This window comes from Sebastes fasciatus, chromosome 18 (assembly GCF_043250625.1).
Source record: "Sebastes fasciatus isolate fSebFas1 chromosome 18, fSebFas1.pri, whole genome shotgun sequence".
Classification (NCBI taxonomy): Eukaryota; Metazoa; Chordata; class Actinopteri; order Perciformes; family Sebastidae; genus Sebastes; species Sebastes fasciatus.
Window position 1 is genome coordinate 7256579 of NC_133812.1, and position 22456 is coordinate 7279034.

Consider the following 22456-nt stretch of genomic DNA (forward strand, 5'->3'; position numbering starts at 1 on the left):
AAGCAGGCTTAAGTCCTATATAAATACTGTGAAAGTATCGAAACACACAATCCACAGGGAAATACACACAGCCCGTATTCAGAAACTCTGCATTTGAAACAAGCCGTCAGGATTTCTGCCCATTTGTGATGTCACAAATATACAATATTTAGACCCTTGACACAATTTTACAAGTGAACATTCTGAATGTGTCCCAGTTTATTCCCTGGTTGCAGTGTATGTGAATGTCATCAGCTGACAGGAAGTACACCTGTTACCTAGCAACCCAATTCTGTTACAATTCCGTCGAAATGCGCTAAAACGGAGCGTTTCAGACAGAGGGTAAATACAGGTATATTCAGACAGACAGTATGAGGAAAATAAAGGGGTTTGTTGAACATTACAGCATCTAAACATGTTCTAGTAGAAACACAATACAAATGTGAACCTGAAAATGAGCATAATATGGGACCTTTAATGCCTTACATATAAAGAACCGTACCAATGCCTCCACAGCTGTGATTGGTACCGTGTAGTGCTAAATCTTATGTTAGACAACCGCATATGATGTCATTCTCAGTCATTTAGCCGGCATATAAATTTGTACATGAGATTTCTCTTACAGTATGATTGTATATATTTATATGTATTTAAGACATTCTTGACCTTTTAAGAGAAAAAAAAACTTTATTGGAATCCTTGTGCAGAAAAAAAAAAAACATTAAAAAAAAATTGTCTGTAAATAAATAATTATACATCTGCCAAACACATTGATAGTGTTTAAATGTATTTTTTCTTTGCTGGCAATACAGAGGGTAAATTGAATAATGCTCATTTGCATACAGTCAGACACTAAATGTAAAGGATGGGACATCTAATAATTCCCAGTTCTGCGCTGCTTAGGCAGGCTAACGAATGTATTTACTTCAGCTACTACAGTGGAAAAATACAAGGAATTGTCTGTCTATTAAACCCACTACGTACAATGAGGTCCGTGTCTGTTTGAACAAAAAAGGAATACAAAAGAACGACGATTAAAATATTTATTATAAAAACAGACATGACATAAATATCATGGTTCAGGTGAAACATTGCTAGACTCAGTCCAGACTGTTACAGTACATTTAGAGGAGGAGGAGATCATCCAGACAAACAGTCAGTAAACAAGAGTCCGAGGGCAGAAATAGAGTTCACAGTCACATTTCATGCTGATTTCCACTTAAGAGCTGAAATTCAGGTCACATGACAACCCCGTGCCTTTAGAGAGGCAGTTCACAAAACACCACAGAAAAACATGCAAACAAAGGAGGACATGCAAAAAAAAGGTGCAACTAGATGACATGGAATAAAATAATTGCATGCAAAAGAGATAACATTCAAAATTAAGTATTAATATACAGATTTGGCAAAGGGTTTTCAGAATCCATGGTATTGAGATATGCAGCAGATTTGGCACCATTGGAACAACTTTCAAAAAAACAAACACTACTGTGCAAGTGTTCAAAATCCACACATCGACTGTTCTCAGATACGATATTTTAGAAAAAAACAAAGAAAATTAGTGGCAAGACACGGCACTCAAGAAAATATTAACGAGAACTTCAACAATACACAAGCACTGTACCTGCAGCAGTAGCATTTACCATCATCTGCTTATTCAACAGACCAATTACTGTACTTCACATCTTTCTCCATGGACCTGCAGCTCATTATCAGCAGCTACACACAATCCTAAAAACGGACCTCAACGAACCTCAACCAAAAGTCGAGTCAAGAAGAAGATCAACATGTGGGAAAATAACCAGCAGAAACATGACTTTTATAGAATCCATAAATCCACATTTTCCTCCTCTCCGGTTCACATTACTGCAGCAACAGGAAACATTCATGTGCAATCATCTTTTTGTGGAGTATTAGGGACACTGCTAGGAAAATATATATATTTATACACATAAGAGATTTTGAGAATAAAGTAATGTTATGAGTAAGCCACATTACAAAAATGTTATTTAATGTTACAACAAAGTTTCAACTATTAGGAAAACAAATTGTAATAAATCTGAATATTATGACAATTTAAAAGTATTTTGAGGAAGATTACATAATTATGAAGGAAAAAGTTGTAACATTACAAGTAAAGATCAAAAATATTGTTATGACAAACAAGTACCTGGAAAATAAAGTTGTAATATTTTGAGGGGAAAAGAGTTGAAATATTACATGACAAACTTTTGAGTATTAAGTCATAATATTATGGAAATTACTTTTATTTATATTTTCCCTAACAGTGGCCCTAATAATCCATCATAAAGAATTTAATCCTGCTATAATAATAATAAAAAAAAAATTCATAGTTGTGAACACTGCACAGCGGCACTGAGAATTAATGCAACTTTCACCATGTCTAATAGAACGATAATTTGTCATACCAAATTTATTTCATTTATTATCAATTTATTTGATAAATTGTAATTTGATATTATATTATATATATGTTTGGAGTTGGCAGACATCAATTAAAGGCCGGCTCCGGAGGACCTCAACGACAAACTTTAATAATATACTTGCGCTTAAATTCTCGGGACACAGAAAAACATTCCCTAAAAAATGGGAAACTTAAGTTAGAGGTTCTTGAGGGACAATAACATCGACTGACAGGAATCTTATGACACAAGCACCAATTTCACCCGTGCCATGTGGGTGGATCTCAGTATATAGGCATAGAGAGCCAGCAGAAGGTCAATAGAAACCTACTGGTGTCTATTAAGAGCTCACACTGATGACAAGGGTAAAACTAATTATTATGTGGTACATTACACCGGCGTCCAGCAGGCAGAACTTACGACGGTCCGTCTCAGAAGCACTTCCTGAAGACGATCTGCGGCCCGTACTCCTCATATTCTTCCTGACTGATCCAGGCAGAGCTGAAGGAGGGCAGGTTGGCCAGCACTGCTCCTCCGCTCCACACCGAGAAGTCTCTGTCCTTGGGGCTGGTGACGCGAACGCCATCCCCCATGTTGGCAGGAACCAGTCCTTTGATTTCAGCCTGGAGTCGCTCAGGAAAGCCAGGCAGCAGAGTGTTCCCACCTTGCTCCCAAGAGATTAAAAAATATATATATATATCATTCAAGTAAAGATCAAATCAACTGGAACAGGACCAAATCAAAGTATAAAACATGGCAAGCTGCCTTTTTGATTTACTGGCACAGCTGGAGTTCATCTTTGAGCCCTCAGATGGTGTGGAACACCTTAACAAAAACCAACTGACCTGACAGTACGATGTTTCCCAGAAAGCAGCGCCGCAGGTCAATGTCTGAGCGGAGGATCGACTTGAAGACGCTCTCGTGCATCCCGTAATGGTCCCGTCCGATCAGCTCGGGTTTAAAGAGAATCTCAGGGGCCCTGGATGAACGAGGAGAGAGGTAGACGGTTATAAGAGATAGCTGCTGTGCCCAGTCTGCTCTGACCGGTCTCAACAATCTAACGTGTACAACACCTGCAGGACGAGGCTTTCTGGTACTCTAGATCGGAAATTGGCATTTGACATTATCCAACAAGACTAAAGCCAGGACACTGGACAGATTAAGCCGGATTTCAGCCCCAGATTGGAGATGCTCAGTCCACTCCTCCTCCTCCCAGAAGTTAACCTTCTAGGTTTTAACAGCTAACTTTGTTACTCTGTACTCTGTTCTGTGTTGGCTGAAATGCTCCCCCTGTGACCCTGTCGCTAAGCAACCATGACATATCACATAATCTTGTACTTTCACATCAATTTTAGATCTCAGAGGGACAGGACAGCAAATTCATGGATAAACAACAATAATGAGTTAACATGATTGTAGTTTGACTGTACTGTTCTGTTCCCAAAAGTCTTGTTCTTATTATAGACTTATTTTTCTTTCGTATGTTTTACATTTAGCTAGTCATTTTTCATCCTAACAGCTAAATAGATTATTATTTAAAACATGCAGAACATACAATTTCTGGAGATCTACTGATTTCCTTTAGGACCCCACTGAGAGTCCAACTAAAGCAGGACATGATGTGCAGACGGTTACCTGAACCTCTCCGTGCCGAGTGTGACGATCTGTCCGTCCGGCATGGTGTAATACATCTCTCTGCAGGACGCCCCCCCCTGACTCAGCTCGGCTTCGTAGTTGACCGCCACGCAGCAGCACCTCTCCTTCATCTCCCTCACTATCTCCATCTCTGCCGTGGAGCGCATGCACACCCCTTGTTCCTGCAGAAGCTTCAAGTACAGGCGCACCAACGTGGTCAGTTGAGGGATTATAGGGACTGAAGACAGTTTAAAGGTCCCATATCATGCTCATTTTCAGGTTCATACTTGTATTTTGTGTTTCTACTAGAACATGTTTACATGCTGTAATGTAAAAAAAAAACATTATTTTCCTCATTTTGTCTGCCTGAATATACCTGTATTTACCCTCTGTCTGAAACGCTCCGTTTTAGTGCATTTCAACGAAATTGCAACTGAATTGCGTTACCAAGCAACAGTTTGGGTCCATTTTTACTTCCTGTCAGCTGATGTCATTTGCATACACTGCAACAGGGACATATTGAGAATGTTTACATTTAAAATGGTCTAAATATTGTATATTTGTGACATCACAAATAGACAGAAATCCTGACGGCTTGTTTCAAACGCACAATTTCTGAAAACGAGTTGTATGTATTTCTCTGTATATTGAGCATTTCGATACTTTCACAGTATTTATATAGCACCTGCTTTATGATATAAAAGATTTGAAAATATTACTTTTTACAATACGGGACCTTTAACTTGCACCACACAGCAACGGGACATGGCCGGCCGGTTATGTCAACAAAGCACCGAGAAGCTCCGATTACAACACACGCAGAGGGAGAGAGACTTCGTTCTCTGCTCAGGTAGACATTATTCCTCTATATCTTTACAGAGACAATAGTTGTTTGCTGCTATATTAATGCTCTGGATATCAAATTTAGAACCCAAGTGTGTGTGTTTGGCTGCATTTATCTCAGTATTAACATCCACATCAACACCGCCTCCATCTGCTGCCCTCTGCTGTACCAGCTCCGTCCGTCCCTCTCGCCCTCGCAAATGACGTAAATACATGTTCTTAGTAATTCTGGTCCATTGTCGGCCACTTTGATTGTAACCGATTTCGCCTCTTGCATTATTCGGTTTAATTGCGTCATGAAGGTAGTTATTAAAAGGTTATGCCATCTTAAATTAATGAATTACGACCCAAGAGAGATTAAAAGATGTCTGGTCCAAGGCCCGGATGTCCACTGACCCTGTACAGCGTGGCTACATATTCCCCTGGATGATCTCCTCACCGGGACCCACGTCTTCGAAGTATCATCCATCGACATCACTGCCCTTAAACTGAATAACAAACAGAAGTGCTCGTGAATACCTTTGTCAGATGCATTGTAACGTCTACACCAGCCAGAGGGAAGCGCTGCACTGCATGAGGTACACAGTAGCCCTCGAACACGGGTACACTGTGGCTCACTCCGTCTCCAGAGTCCAACACCACACCTTCAATGAAAAAAAAGCACAATAAGCATAATAGTCACATTTTCTTTTTGATCTAAGAAGGAAAATATGGCTTTGAAATATTACCCATTTATGACTTAAATTATTCAACCATGCATATCTATCCAACACAACGCATAAAAAGAAATTACCAGTGGATCTCCCTGCTGCATAAAGTGCCAGCACTGCCTGCATGGCCACGTAGGCGAAGGGAACAGTGAAACACTCGAACATGATCTCCACCATGCGCTGACGGTTCGCCAACGGGTTCATGGCTGCCTCGGTCAGCAGGACGGGGTGATCCTCTGGTTCCACACCCAGCTGCTGGAACGTGTGATGCCAAATCTAAAACAGTTCATATTTAAGTCAAAGTAGCGAGCTAAGTTATAATCACAAACCTATTCATTCTGGAACTCCTAATATGTATCCTACGATATGTAAACATGACCTCCATCATTTTTACGTTATTGACTTATCGTACGATAAGTTTCATTTGAACTAATCCACTCACTATATGAGTAGAAACACACAGCAGGGGGGGTTTAGTGGAGGGTTTTTAAAGCTGCCCCTCTCTCTCTCTCAAACAGTTCTAGTAGCAACACCCAGTGACATCACATCTCACAGCCTTACTTACCTTTTCCATTTCATCCCAGTTACAAATGATCCCGTTCTTTATGGGATGCTTCAGAGCCAGGACCCCTCTCATGTGTTGAGCCTCGTGTCCGATGTAGGTCTCCTTTTCAAGGTTACCGTTCATTATTTCCTGCAGAGTAAGAACATGGGATCAGAGAAGCTGGCTAGAAGCAAAGCCCCATAGCTATAGTAGTAATACACTAAGTAGAATGTTTGTATGGCCTTACCTCGTATTTTGGCATCCCGATAATTGTTGGAAATATAATGTTCGGGAGGTCTTGATCTGCAAACCCTGCTTTCATCAAACCAGACCCCGTGTCCAGGACTATGGGGGTCTTGAAATCTGACATCTGCAATTACATTAAGAAAAATTAATAATGCTGGGGATGCTTAGCAGTGTTGAGGAACTCTCCTTTCTGCACAACCTGGTTCATAAAGGCTCATGACTGTTTACCAGTCAGTCAAAACAGTCAGTTAATACGGTATATGTGCAATGAAACCATATTCCATATTTGTCACATTTCACTTTAAGAAGTAGTAGTAGGGCTGGGCGATATGGCTTATAAATATATTTAAAAGATTTTTTGGGCTATGCCGCGATATACGATATATATATCTCGATATTTTCTCTAAAATAACACAACTGTTTGATTTAACCCTTTGATGTATGTATGATCATTCTAGTAAACTAATCTGCATTTAGAGGGAACACAGCTCGTACTGTATATGACATTTCGAGGGCTTTAATTCTGAAATTCCACATCAGAATGTCCTGATATTGTGCGAGTGACACTGAGATTATCGGTGGAAACGGGAAGTTTCTCAACGACACTCTTGAGGTGGCGTCCTGTCATTTTCAGGTCAGGTCGGAGATGTGTTCTTTATTATTATTAAGTTTGACTAATTATTCACACTAGAAATTCAGTTTCCCTGAAGTAGAGTTTTTAAATTCTAATTCATTTTATTTAATATTTATTCATTTTGTTTTATTTATTCATTTATTTATTTATTTATTAGTGATTGACTGACTTTTTGAATAAGCGTGAAATTGTATGTTAACCAGAAGGTCACATTTAGTTTGCATTCAGTTCTTACACGCTCTTATCGTAATGCCTAGTATATACATGTACCGTAAAAGGAGGCGTTATTTGAACTTTAGAAAAAGCCAGGCTTGCTGTTTCCCCCCGCTTCCACTCTTTATGTTAAGCGTGTTAAAACGCGGCGTGTTACAGTAGATCGCGTACCTCTCTCATGTTGATGTTAAGCTGCGCCTGAATACCAGCTGACCCAGAGCCTGGTATCCTCATGGACTCAGAGCTCTGAACACCATCAGGCACCTCTTCATTCTGCTCATCATCTCCTCCACCGGGGTCAAACTCCCGAGGCTGGTCAGGAGGCAGCTGGGCTGCTGCTGACCGCTGATCTTCCTCTGCCGGCTGTAAATCTGTCTGTGGCAAACATGCAGGCACCACCGATGAATCCTCTTTACCCTCAGTGGTTATTTCATTAGACAAGTGCTGTAATGACCCACTGCATGTCTCTGTGAGTGCATGGTTGTTGTTGTTGTTGCTCTGTTCCTTCACATTTTGATTGACGGCGGGAGTCGCACTCTCTGGCAGTGCGTCAAGTGGTTCATCTCGTCGATCAGGTCGCGTAAAACCGAGATCTAGAGCAACCGAGGACTCTTTGGAATGAGGAGGTTTGTGTTCCGCGAGGTCGACATTCACAGGAAGCGAAGCCTTGAGTCTTGGTTTAGGCACAGGAGGAAGGTGTGATTTTCCACCTGGGTCAAACGCTCCATCATCTGGCCTCATTTCAGAAGCATTTTCGCCAGCTCTGTCTAATTTGTGCCCATCGATACATCCCTGAGGTTGGATTCCCACCTCTTCAGGAGCATCCTTCAAATCAGAGCTACTATTTAAGGGAACTAGGTTAACTACTGATGGCTCAGCTCCGCAGCAATCATCTTGATATTGGAAATCTTGAAGTTGAACCAAGTCTTGTGGTGTCGCCTCTTTGGCAAAATCAGGACCCAATACTGCTGGAATAGATTCAGTTTCACAGGTTTCCTGAGCCTGAGAATCATCCTGGACCAAAGATGTTGAATGTGTTCTCTGTGATCGGCTACAGCTACCTGATAAAAGCATATCGCACAAGGCTTGGTCTAATTTGGTCCCATCGATACATCCCTGAGGTTGGATTCCCACCTCTTCAGGAGCTTCCTTCAAATCACAGCTACTATTTGAGGGAACTAGATTAAATACTGATAGCTCAGCTCCGCAGCAATCATCTTGATATTGGGAATCTGGAAGTTGAACCAAGTCTTGCGGTGTCGCCTCTTTGGCAACATCAGGACCCAACACTGCTGGAATAGATTCAGTTTCACAGGTTTCCTGAACCTGAGAATCATTCTGGACCAAAGATGTTGAAAGTGTTCTCTGTGATCGGTTACCTGATAAAAGCGCATCGCACAAGGCTTGGTCTTCCCGACTCTCACTTCTAGCCCTCTCCATTATAGAACATTTTACAACCCTTCTAACACCACCCTTGCGCTTCTTCACGTTGCGCTCTTTGTCCAAACTCTTCTCAAGCTTCTCCACCTCTCTTTTCTCCTTTTCCAGTTGTAACCGGAAAGCCTCCCTCTCTTTACTTATACTTAAACTACTCCCGTTTGTATCCGGAGGTTTGCCTGCAGAGAGTTTCTCTCTGCAGTTTTCTTTGCAGCTTCGGAGCGCGTGGATCTTCAGGTTCTCTTCCCTGATTAGCTCATCCAGGACGTGGACGTTCCTCAGCTCCGTCAGCAGGTCCGGCCTGCTGTGGAATGCTTCTGCTTCTGCTCCTGTGGCAGCCTCGGTGCAGTGCCCATCGTCTTCTTCAGACGCCTTAGTTTCACTTGCAGATCCAGTTCTGGGTTCACTGAGGAGGTCAGATTCTGCAGGATCAAGGTCATCCTCGAGGCCAAGAACACCGGCTTCAGCCAGCTCACTAGATGACATCTTTAAAAATGAGAATAAGCAGATAAAGCATAATGAACAAACGCTGTAGGTTTATCAATAATCAAATGACTGAAAATGTATTATTGTTACAGTCACATTTTAACTATTCAACCAGGACTAATAGCAAAATCAAGTGCTAGATTTCACACAGACGGCTACTGACCACCGACCAAGGAGATAAATAAGTAACTTTATGTTTCTGGAAGAAGAAATCACCTGCTGGTTTGGAATAATTAAAAGAAAACTTTAGATAGCACGACCAGTGAGGGTTAAACACAAAGATCAAAAAGGAATGCAAGGTTCAAGAGAAGAAAAAACACTTCAGTTAGCAGTTTATCACTTTGGCCAGGAATTTGATCTCTGTGAAATGTAGTGCAAATCATCTAAGAACAAAACATCCTTGAGATTAGGAAAATGAAACTGCTACCGAACTGATAAAACCCACTTGCACAATATGTAACCAAATGTCACGGATGAGGGATTTGAACTACAGTATTGTTAACGTACCACACCGAGCTGGTTCTCGCTGGCCCACAGCGGCCACTGATTGTGCCCGTCCTCAGACCTCAGGAGGGCATCCAGCACGGCCTCCTGAGCCAGAATATTCTCTTCTTTCTGTAGAGCGGACAGAAGGACGGACACGCAGAGCGCCATATAATTATCGCTATATCATCATTTGTTAACACAAGGCTTTTATTCTGAAATGTTTACAGGACAGTGTTGTGGAAAATACAGTGACTGAACTCCTTAAATGAATAGAGCTTTTAATTGTGGATTATTACAAATGAGCACACGCTTCTTAAACTTTTTCTGTCTAAAATAAATATTAATGACATTTATAATGAAATGGCCATTAAGTAAGGTAAGTTTGTAAAGGGCTGGCAGCGTCAGCGCAGCAGTGTGGATACCAGACGTGTGGGAGTGGCAGCAGTTCAGCGAGATAGCCGTCATGCATCCTGTGTGGCCCGTGTGTTACTCAAATGGTGCATCTCTTACCTCTAGTATTTCATCCGCCCTATCCAGGATCTTCTCCACCTCCCTCAAACCCTCCTGCTCCTTCACATCCCAGTCATTTAGGGAGAGATCTATCACACTGGAAAGAAAGCAGATGGTGATTTCTTTTAGCGAAACCAATCTTCCAGCACATACATTATCAAAATTCAACAAACTAATAAAACTTGTGAGTGACATCCACATTCAACAAATGAATCCCTGTAATGTCAAACTGTTACTGACTCCAGTCAGTTCCACTGAGAACCAGCAGCCCAGTGCGCAGCTTTTAGATGCTTTCAACTCTTAATAGTAGTCGACCCTACCAACGATAGACGGGCGTTGGCTAGATATGAGAGGTCTGCTTTTGTCCATTTCTGTATGAAGTCCAGGAATAACTAAATAAATGTGAGTGGTGCTGTTGTTATCACTGTAAACTGCACACACACTTAACTAGATTACAGTAAAATCATGATGCCAAATCACTTGAGAAGTAATGTGTGGAAGCATTTTAGATTCAACATTACAAAAAGATTTGCAGATGAAGGGGAGGCTACCGTAACAGTAACAGTTAGCTGGTCACTGAGGCAGTGGAACCCAAATCCTTCTACTTCTCTTATTTGATCAAATTACGTGTTAAATATATTTAAACTTTACTGAATTGATATTGTGAAACAGATAAGTTACCTGTCAACAGCCTCCTGATTCTGGTCATGAAGATCATAAGAGTCCCAGAGGAGAGTGGGAATCCCCTCGGTGGTGCAGACGGACTCGTCTCTTCCATCGGTGATCGTGCTGGAGAGGATGTTGCGAATGGGACTGAGCTCGGGATCCCCCAAACTGCTTTGTGAATGTAGCGTAGAGTCCCTGCTCTGTGGCCCTCCGGCCTGTGCGCTGCCCAACACCTCCGTCTGCGTGCGCTGATCTCGAGACCCGTTGGACTCGGCGTCAGTGCGGGATTCTGAGGGATCACGGAGGTTTCTCTTTCGCGGTGTTGGGTTCTGTGTGATGGTAACCGTGTACGACTTTTCCAGATCGTCTACTGGCAAGCTAAGCCAAGGGTTATTAGGTAGTGCAGCCGAGCGCTTCACTTTGATCTCCACATTGAGGGAATCAACAGTTACTTTAGGGATGATCTGGATGCTGTTCCTGGAGGAGTTCCCCACAGAGCCGACGTCAAACTCCTCTCGGTGATCTTCGCAATCTGAAACACTGGAGATGTTCTCTTTGAGGATTTGACTCGTCGTGGCAGGTCTCGCAGAGTCCCTGCTCCCGGCTAATCTGGACAGACCGTCCACTCCGTCCCTCCCTCCACAGGCCTCCAGCTGGCTGCTCCCAGCTCCCTCGAAGCCTGAGTCGAATGAGCTGAGGGAGGGGGGTTTGGCCTCGGCTGACGCCATCCCAGAAACTGCATTCGAAGGAGACGTTCTGGGAAGACGGGCTGCTTCCTTAACACTTTCACATTTCCCGGGGTCCTGGATGACCTTGGCCGTTCCGTTTGTAGCGCCGTCAACAACAGAGGGACGATTTACATGGCTGCTCCTCAGCAACTCATACTGCCACTGTAAGGCCAGCTGGAGGTGACCGACAGCCACGGGTCCCAGACCAATTAGGAGTTTCCTCAGGGTCATGCACCTGATGAATTAAAAAAAAGATGACTGTAAAATCGGTCGTGTAACAGTCAACAATGTAAAATGTTGTGGATAAGAATGCGTCACTATAAGAGCACTACCACAAAGAAGCCACAGGTCTGTCTTTATAACGTCTTTGTGGTGACATGAAACTCAACGCTCTCTCACCGATGAGACATCTGCTTGCCCACCTCCCGGACCTCATCATCTGGGATGGCGTTAGACAGATGGGCCAGATGAAGCAGCGCCTCCACATCTGGAGGGGGGTTCTTCTTCAGGAAAGTGGAAACTTTGTACCTCCATGCAGGGACCGTCCCCAAGTTCCTCCTCTGCCTCTCTGTGGGACCACCGTGGTCTCCGTTAACACCCGACAGCAGCACCTGGAGGACGTTCTCACAGAGGACCCGGCTGTACCAGCTGTTGGCCTGTAATAGGAACAGTAAACAGGTTCAACCCCATAAACAGGCCTGCTGTGTACTGCTCACATACCAACTGACTGGGGATGACACACTGACAGCTGTTGTTGCCTGTTGGGCTGCAGTGTGCAGTGTTATGATTTGAGCACATTTTGTATGCTAAATGCAGTACCTGTGAGGGTTTCTGGACAATATTTGTCATTGTTTTGTGTTGGTAATTGATTTCCAATAATAAATATATAAATACATTTGCATAAAGCAGCATATTTGTCCACTCCCATGTTGATAAGAGTATTAAATACTTGAAAAATCTCTCTTTAAGATACATTTTGAACAGATAAAACATGTGCGATTAATTGTGATCAACTATCATGCGATTAAATATTTTAATCGATTGACAGCCCTAGTTCTTACTCATCAACCAACATTTCATTCAGTTGAATGCAATCTGCAAACTCACCGCTAGATGCAACTAACACCATCGCACACTGAGAACAACAATATCAGGTGAAAATTTTACACCTTATTTTACTAAATGTATCTTTATAACAACTTCATTAGGCACTGGTGCTATTATACACTTTATATATTTGTCTATATTTTAGAGCAACAGAAAAATAAGAAACTTTATATTTACTTTTTATTCTTATTTTGAGCAATCTCTGACACAAGACTCTCCTTGAGGATTAATAAAGTTATCTTATCCTACACATTGGTCCTTTAAGTGATTCATCTTAAACTGCCACTGAAATAAAACATCTCACATGCAAGCAATTCAGAATGGTTTTCCCTGAGAAAATGGTATGTAACAGAATTTCTATTTGAGAAATTACTTAAAATGATTAATGAAAATGGACCAATCTTTTCAGCTACAGTACTAGACACTGCAGTTGATGGTGATCTCTGTAGCAATGAGCAGGACCACTTTTAAATGTCCATAAATGCTGAGAACCTGCCTTGTTGTAGTGATGATGGTAGTTAGAAACTGCTCTGAGGGTTTGGAGAATGAAGTGCACAGCAGAGTGAAGTTTCTCTTTCAGCCTCTCCAGATCCAGAACCCAGCGCTCCCCGGTCTGACCCTCAACCAGCAGGATCTCTGCCACCGTGTGGATCACATCTTCAGCACAGCGAATCAGTGCCTGGTAGGCGACAGGTGAGGAAGGGGTTAATCATAGGGAATATGACAGCCAGAGTGATGTGAACCACTGCTGTGATTACTACTGTTGAAAGGAAGCAGGTATGGATGGATGAGAGTGGATGTGTTGGACTGATATTAGATTCATAAATCAGGAAAGAGACTGATGAATCAAAACTACAACACAATTGGGAGAACATTTAGGCCACATAAAAAAAAACACACAAAGAAATCGGAAAGAAAACACATCAACTAAATAAGTACCATAGCAGGAGTGTGAATGGACGCCTCAAATTCAGACACCAACATCGCAGCCTTTGCAGCATCCTTGGCAATCTGGATTTTGTACGGCTGGAGTTTCTCTTGAAGAAGGGTTTTGATCTGCTCTGTGATCTGTACGCAGAAGTAAACACATTTCATTTTTTCATAGAGTAGTCTGACATTTTAACCACAGCTACTTACCTCTCTATAAGAAGAGTACCGAGACATTTTGTCATACTGGTAAGATCATTACTCTACTTTAAAAAGGAGCAATGTGTAAGAAAAAACAAAAGGAACAGCCAACTCCAGTGTCTTTTAGTACACAAAGTTGTGGGAGCGTCTAGAACAGGGGTCAGCAACCTTTACTATCAAAAGAGACATTTTAGGCAAAAAAAAAAGTAGTTTGATTGACAGCTTTCACACCAGTCACAATGAACAACACCAAAATGGGGAAATGCACCATTTATACAGCCAACCAAACAGGTTAGGTGTGAAAGCACCGACTCACCTGCAGAGCATCCTCTCGCAGCTGGAACACCTGCAGCTGGAGACGGGCCTTAGAGAAGGCCTGCTGCCACAGCAGCTCCACTTTTTCCACAGCTGCAGTTATCCTGTAAAATACAAAAAAGCTCTTTAACTAGAGCTGGCATCATCTATTCATATTCATTACGAGTCACATCTGTAAAAAAAAAAAAAAAAAAGTCATATTTAATAAATTTATTTGCCATGAATACATTTTATTACCCCACAATGTCAGCTATGGCTTCTTAAATTAACAAACTAGTCAAAAGCATGTTGGCACTGTACTTTAGCCGTTGTGCAACATGGTGTGGTATGTGTGGGAAGAGTTATTACAGAGGATTAAGATAAAGGTTGTGCAACTGAGCACTGTGGTAAATGGCTGCCCGCGGTACCTGCTGTGGTTCTGGAGCATGTCGAAGGCGGTGTGGGTGAAGAGGGCAGTGCCAGCCATCGCCTGGTAGCACGGCTCCTTCTCAGGGTGACGCAGCTTCTCAACCACACTCTCACAGTGACTCAGCAGCTCATCCAGCCCCAGCTCCCTAAGGAGGAATATTAATACAGGTTAGTTTGAAGATGGTGTGTAGTGGGTAAAAGAAAATATATAAAACAATTTTTGTTTTTTGGTTCTGTAACCTGCATTAGTGGTGTACTTGTGTATCTAGGCTGCTTTCACACCTGGAGTTGTGTTCATTTGGTCCAGCACAAGGAGAAAAAATGATACATTATTGAATTTTAGTTCTGGTTCATGTTCAAACTGACTTTTTACAAACGAGCCAGAAACGTGAAGTTCTACAGACTGACAGGTAACTCACTGATTATCATCCTGCAACATTCGGACCCACGAGGGGAAATCTATCCATTTGGTTTATGCAGACATAAGTTTATGCAGCACATGCTTCTGATGTGTATATATTCATGAAGAAATAACTGATTATTAGTCATTAATCATAACATGTGGTCAATTTGCAGTCTAACAGGTAGAAACAGGACTGCACAAAAGCCCCTTTGCACGCTGCCAGATGACTGGTGCAAACGTCGGGGATGGCGTCAAGGCGTCTTGTACTTATAACTGTTGGATCGCTGTCACACACGTTTTAATAGAGTTAATGAACAAAGCACACAGAGTCGAGGGTTCCATTGACAGCTTTCACACCAGCCCAAACGAACCGTACTCGAAACTTGTATTGTACACATTATTATTATTGTCATTATTTAGGAGTATCAGGAGCAGGTTGAGAGTCCGGTGCCTTCCTCAGGAGGCCAACTGGCACCTCTCCACACTTGGTTGGTCCGGGGATTTGAACCGGCGACCCTCTTGTTCCCAAACCAAGTCCCCACGGACTGAGCTACTGCCGGCACAGCATTCAAATTCACAGTATGTTCACATTCAAGGTGTGAAGGTTAACCGGTCACACAATCACTCATCGTTGTTGCCAGTCACTGAAAAATATTTGTATTTTGCAGTTTTTTATCTTTACAGAGATGTCATGTAAATAAGGAAACATATCATAGGAGACATTTATACATCCCTGCAAGGAGGAGGACAGCATAAGCTAAATTTCACTTGATTTTTTTGTGATTCTCAAATCATTGCATGCAGTCAGACTATCGACTGAACCAACGTCGGCCTGTGGGAGTTTGAACCTGACCTCCTGAGCTGCTGGAACTTGGCTTCGTTGGTGGAGCAGAAGCGTTGGAGCTCGCTGAAAGTGGAGGGCATCGCCAGCCTGGACAGAGCCTGCAGGGTGGAGATACACGAGGGCAGCCGCTGGACCACAGACAGGAACTCCTGAACAAACTCATCAATCTCCTGCAAGGTAAGTAAGTAAGTAAAGCTTTATTTATATAGCACCTTTTAAAACACACCGTTACAAAGTGCTTCACACACACAAGAAGAAACATCAAACAATGAAAAAAACAAGGAAAAATTACAATATGAAACACAGAAACAATGAGAAACAGATCAAACAAAAACAGACAAACACACATGTGGATGAGGCCTATAGAAAGGCTTGCCTATAGAGATGGGTTTTTAGAAGCCGCTGAAAACAGTTCAGAGATTCAGCAGCTCTAATAGATTGGGGGAGGTGATTCCAGAGAGTTGGGGCTAAGACAGAAAAGGCCCGATCACCTTTTGTTTTGCAGTTTGAGCGGGGGATGGATAAAAGGCAGAGATTAGAGGATTGAAGTGTTCGACAGGTCGAATATGGAACAAGGAGATCAGCAATGTAACTGGGGGCGAGGTCATGCAGTGCCTTATATGTAATTAGCAAGATCTTAAAGTTGATTCTGAATTTTACAGGGAGCCAATGGAGGGATGCCAGAACAGGGGTGATGTGAGACCGACGGCTAGTTCTGGTTAATAACCTGGCCGCTGCATTTTGAACCACCTGTAGGCGATTTAAAGCAGATTGACTGAGGCAGGTGTAGAGGGAATTACAACAGTCTAGATGGGAGAATATGAAAGTGTGAATTAATAGTTCAACATCCATGGAGGACAAGATGCATCTGATATTTGCAATGTTTCTTAGCTGGAGAAAGCAGGTCTGGACAAGTTTAGTGACATGATGGTCAAAAGTCATATTCCAGTCAAAGATGACACCAAGATTCTTAGCTGTAAGACTGATATTGGATTGAAGTGGACCATTAAACTGATGAACTGCTGTGTTGAGCAAAATGTTCTAGTCCTATTCAAAGAATGACTGTTTTCTGGCAGAGTCCATTTCAAAAGGCCAAGATGGTTCATGCCAAGTTAGCTATTGTGTTTTAAACAAGGTCATATTTTGAGACTTCACTGTTACCTTTTATTATCTATTCGATTAGCTAGTTTATGCATGTATGATTTATACTGACTTTTATAGTGTAATTTGATAATAAATCAAGCTGCTGGTGGATTAATTGTAAAAGCTGTTCTGATTTATGCTCAACAGAAGTTGCCGCAAACACCCGCAATCTAAAAGTAGGTCTGGTGGAGATTATGTACAGTAGTTGCATCCCTAATAGGTCTCCTGTAGTCAGAGAGCCGCCACGGTTAATGAATAGTGTCATCGTGGCCAAATGCCCCAGATGAACATGACAGAATGTATAATGTAATGGGAAGAGAGGGACTCCTTTCACTTGCTAATAAGGTCAGCTGATCACGCGAGGCATTTGCACACAAGCTTCACCAAGGTAACGGACAATAGACGCAGGCCGCTCGGACGGAGCTCATGAATGGACTCACACATGAAAACATCTCCTGACCGAGTGAGCGGAGCGCGCTCTCCATCACAAAAGAAGCAATATTTAGAATACGAATAGTTGGAATAAATATTTGCCTGTAGTAGTTTCGCATAAACGGGAGTGTATTTGTGTGCTACTTCAGACGTAGGCAGAATAACTGAGCTTGTATTTGTGTGCACAATAACCGCCGCCGAAGACAGCAGGACAATGCGACTTTGTATTAAGCCCTCTGACTGATCATAAGACGGATTCATAAGACTCGCTTTGAATCGTTCAGATACTTGTGTGTTCAGAATGGTTAAAGGGTTACTTCAGTATTTTTCAACCTGGACGGAAATAAAATTGAAATACAAGACATTTCTTTATCAGGGTCAAAAAGGGATGAACTAAACTAAAAAAAAAAAAACAGGTTGATTTTCAATTTCTAAAAACAAAAAATAAAATCACTAGATATACAAAAATAAAATCACATTTCTGTCAACTAGAAGACAGAAATGGAAAAACGTCCGTATTTTTCATATTCTGCGACCGGAAGTTGCAATTTACAAAGTAAGAGTGCGTATGAGTACGGCGATGTGTATGAGAGAGGAAAAAAGGACGGTGCTGCTGTGTAACTGAAAGTGATAGACATGGATCAGTACGGATTTTTTTGAAATAATAACAGTTTGTCTCAGGGAAAAATATTTTTTTTCCCGTTTCTGTCTTCTAGTGATTTTATTTTACCCTTTTTTTTTTACTTTGTAAGTTTAGTTCATCTCTTTGTGACGCCTTGTATTTCAATTAAATTTTTTGTATTTTAAAGCGAAAATCAAATAACCACTTATTTTTTGTTTTTTTAATATCCGTTTGTTAAAGGAAAATTGAAATGACCAAAAGATACACTGACCCTGGACACTATTCTCTCATGTTTTTGTGTCTATGTGTCTAACGGGGACAACAGTTTCTGAAATTGGTCCAGTATTGAGAGAGAACGCTGCAGACGGCAACCGCTAAACAAGCTGTAATGTAATCGCTCAGGGCAACTCCTCACCGTCCATGTACGTCCACTAAAAGTTCTCGTTGTTGCCACTGACAGGCTCAGATTGTTGTTATAGGTGTTGTCAGTTGACACTTATAATAAAAAAGGTTTTTCTTACCTTTTTTATTGTGTCATGTGACTTGTTGCAGAGACAACGGTGGAAATATGAGTGAGAGTTGGAGAGAGGAGTTTGTTGTGTTGGAGTACAGAAAGCGTAGCTTAGTGTTACCTAAAAGATTTGAATATTTAGAGGATTTCTACAATGTGGAAAACTAAAAAAAGTCTAAAAGACTAAAAGTCCCAGGAACTTTTGGTGGAAACCCAGATATTATTTCCTTGGGAGGCAGTCAAGAGTAGAGCTATTGACATGACATTTTCCAAAAAATAGATTACCTTGATGAAGGCCACCCAACTGTGGTGACAGTAGATAAGGTAGCCGCCCAACGATGCCGTTAGCTGGCTTCGGTCAATGTAGTTTGAGAGCTCCGAGATTTCTTTCAGAAGGACTTTCTGCAAAAAGATGAGATCAGCGTTATAAAGTCAAACCCGGGGGGGGGGGGCTGGGGGGCGGCACACTGTAGGATTGTTCCGTTCACCTTGAAAGAAGCAGTGTAAGATTTTGACGGAGCCAGGATTTTCAGCAAAAGCCTGACGACATCCTTCTTTTTGGGCTGGATTATGTACACGCTGTGGACTGTCCGCTTGTGCAACTAGAAAAGGAAAAGAAAGGAAAAGAAATTAGCTCGGTTTGGGATGCTCAGAAAAACATTTACCGTTTTCTTTTGTAATGATTTTATCTGAATAAGAGAAGAGGGTGTTCGTGGGTCAGCAGGCGCCACGTGACCTGCAATTCCAACTATGGCCACTACACACATGATCAGATAAACCTGTCGGGATCCCTATTGACCCCACATCTACTGCCCTCTGTGCATTGTACAGGGTACTCGGCAATTTGGCCAGGTTGGGTTTTTGGAACCAGAAGTGAAACGAGAGGGTGGAGCTAAGTACAACAGAATGCTGAATAAGACATTTTTAGGCGACCAAAATGTTATAATTAACTTTCCTGAAGTGAAAACACACTTTGAAAGGGTTAAAGTTGTAAGACGGAAACACGGACAACGCCGTGGTAGGGACCTGTCAATCACAAGGTAGCCCCGCCCTAAAGCATCCCCTGCTTTATGGTCTATCTGACTCTAAATGGGACGATAATTTACGAAATGAACATCATGCTGTACTGAAGTAGGGTCATTTTCTCACAGACTTCTATACAATCTGACTTCTTTTTGCAACCAGAGCAGTCGCCCCCTGCTGGCTATTAGAAAGAATGCAAGTTCAAGACACTTCCACATTGGCTTCACTTCTCAGACCCGGAGGTTGCCCACTAGTTCACACACATTTTCATGGACAAAATTTCAAAACTTTTCAAAAAAGGACCCATAACAAATATTTCCATGACCATTTACAACCTATAAGTAGCCTACATGAACAAAGCTTTAAACTACTACTATTCCAAATGTTAATTATTGTATCAAAAGCAACGAAGCGAGCTACTTCTCGTCTCTGGGTGCTTCCCCCTCGGGTCGCCACTCTTTCCATCAGACCTTTTTTTAAGCTTTTACAAAACGATTTCTCAGATTCTTTCACAGCCTGCAGCAGAAAGCCTCTTCTTTCTCCAGTGTGTTGCCTATTTCTTTCTAAGTATTTAATGACATGTGACTGTCCCTGAGGTATAGTAGGAATAGTATAGTATAGGAACAGTAGAGGTGTCTGTACAGGGGAACCTGCTCGGCCAGTCTTCCCTCGAAGGCGTCCATGTTGAAATTAAAAAGCGCAGCGTGCGCATAGTTACAAAAATTCAGAGGTGCACAACCAAGCACCGCAGCAACTGTCACACCGCGTGAAAGCCGCAATGGCGTACTTTTTTATAGTGCGTGCACCTTGCGCCAGCTTCTCAAAGCTCCTCAATATTCTCTATTCCCCGCCCATCCGTGTCCGCGTAGTTTGAAAAATTTGGACGGGCATAAAAACCTGCTGCACAGAACCCCCCGCGAAGGGCAGTAACGGTGAGACATCACTTTGGCCGTGCAGACATTCGCGACCCTCGCGGATGCAGCAAGCATAAATCACGCTTTAAGGGAACCATAATGTTAATGAGGCAATCGCCATGCAGAGGACGCAGCGGTCAAAACGGTGAGCGCAGCGGCGCCGGGTGGAAACCTGCGGCCCTGCAGCGAAAGCCCGACTGGAGAGGCCAGACACGCAGCCGTCCAACGGTAAAGATTTCGATAAGCGCTCCACAGATATCGAGCATCACCTTTTCTGGTAAAAATGTCCGGTGTAATCTGTAACACGGTGTTGTCACAAGTTTATTAACCGGTGTGAACATTTCCTCACAGTGTCATCAACCAACAGGCACCATCTTGGACTATATATCCAAGGCTAGGAACTACAAAAAAAGCCATCCATTTTTCCACTTTCCAGAGGTCACTTCCTGCACGTGGTGGATATCTAGTTTCAGAACATGAAACACGCTGCAGGTCAGCGTCACACAGTGCACTCTGCCATGACAATACCTCAAGCAGCAGCAGAGTCTCAGCGATGACCCTGGTCGTAAGGAGCGAGGCATGCTTCAGATCAGCCACCACGGACACCAAACTCTGCTTCTCCTGCTTCTTACTGTCGAGAGAGAGAACAATCCCATCAGTGCATCTTGTATACTCCCTTTCACATACACACACAATAAGCCTGTTGGATCGCCACGTACTTGTGCAGACACAGGAAGTAATTGACGAAGTCCACCACTTCTGCTTTGCTGAGTTCTGAGGAGAGTTTGGCCTGTTCGTCTACTGGGAACACGATCAGAGGGCAGCCGTGTTGATCAAATGCACCTGGACAGACAGAAATCATCTCAAGGTTTGACGAAACAATCTAGGCATTTAATTCAATAAATCAAGTCAATATTGCCAATATACAGTAACTGAAGATTGTGATTATTGTCAACATCATCATGTGCAATATCATTGTTCATTGTGTACAATATTAATGTCCAACATGTGCAATATTACTGCTTTACCTCATCATGTGCAATATTACTGATTTCTTCTCATCATGGCAATATTACTTATTTTTCTGTTTTTTAGCTTACTTTACCTTTTACTTATGTTATTTACTCATTTTACTAAATGTATCTTACTTAATTGTTATTCTTTTAGGCACTGGTGCTAGAAATAGTACTTTTTATTATATACACTTGAACTTCTTGTTATTTTGAGCAATCTCTGGCAAAATAATTTCCTTTATATGATTAATAAAGTTCTATCTTATCTTATCTCAGCATCTGTCACTTCAACACAACGACTCTAACGTGCTGAGATAAACTCTTAATTTGCATTTCCCATTGCTGGCCAAGCCACTGAATTCATGCATTATAGGCCAACACATTACTCTGAGAGAGAGAGAGAGTGAGAGAGAGTGAGAGAGAGAGGAGGATTAATAGCTACCAGGGAATAGCACGGCTGCAGAGTGGAGCACATGATCAGCAGGCAGCGGTGGGGAGGGGACACCCTCCTCCTGGAAGTCTGAGAAGGTTTTGAGGGAAATGATTATGTTTTTATTGAAAACACGCCCGACAAGTTATTTCCAACATTTCCTTGTAACATGACCACTGGAGGAAACAGATCCAGCACATTCCTCACAGCCTTTTAGAACAAGCTCAGCTCTCTGTAAAGTGATGCAGAAACTCCATTTATTAGAACTTGATATCACACTTTGCGCCACATTACGCACCGTGGATCAACACTTGGTCTCTCCTACCTGTTGCGTGTCGGCTCATCTCGAGTTCCTCCTGTCTCTCACTTAGCGGCCCATTTCACAACAGTTTCTCTTGAACTGCAGAGACAAACGTGTCCTTGATACACCTGAGAGACGTGTCCTACCACAGGACAGGTGTTCTACTGCTGGGCTGGAGGACAGGACCGGCTGGACCGCGGTTGCTCAAAGCCTTTCTCCGCCATGTTGCAGCAGCTTGTGGCTGTAGAGTTGTTACCCTGCTGACTGACTGGATGCTGCTCAGCTCATTTATACTTCAGAGGGCGGAGAGAGCACAGAGGGG

The 22456-nt window shown here is 42.4% G+C and overlaps 1 protein-coding gene across 1 annotated transcript; it reads right to left on the reverse strand.

Moving 5' to 3' along the window:
• Positions 1–2606: 2606 nt before the first annotated feature.
• LOC141755810 (uncharacterized) lies at positions 2607–22397 on the reverse strand. Its single transcript, XM_074615038.1, has 23 exons — positions 22159–22397; positions 21846–21923; positions 21110–21233; positions 20919–21021; positions 18942–19055; positions 18739–18855; positions 15755–15915; positions 14498–14644; positions 14092–14194; positions 13587–13715; positions 13144–13326; positions 11940–12196; positions 10828–11775; positions 10147–10243; positions 9658–9765; positions 7399–9150; positions 6382–6504; positions 6156–6284; positions 5674–5866; positions 5400–5524; positions 4038–4228; positions 3248–3381; positions 2607–3066 (listed from the first exon to the last, which is right to left on the reverse strand). The coding sequence occupies exons 1-23, from the start codon at positions 22175–22177 to the stop codon at positions 2834–2836; spliced, it is 5568 nt and encodes a 1855-aa protein (XP_074471139.1). The 5' UTR covers positions 22178–22397; the 3' UTR covers positions 2607–2833.
• Between the last annotated feature and the right edge of the window lie 59 nt (positions 22398–22456).

Excerpts from the sequence above, each read along its gene's own strand:
- LOC141755810 (XM_074615038.1), bottom strand. Across the intron at positions 21,022-21,109 it reads TACTTCCTGTGTCTGCACAA|TAAGAAGCAGGAGAAGCAGA; the intron begins GTACGTGGCGAT and ends CTCTCTCGACAG. Across the intron at positions 4,229-5,399 it reads TTACAATGCATCTGACAAAG|CTTCTGCAGGAACAAGGGGT; the intron begins GTATTCACGAGC and ends CTGTACTTGAAG.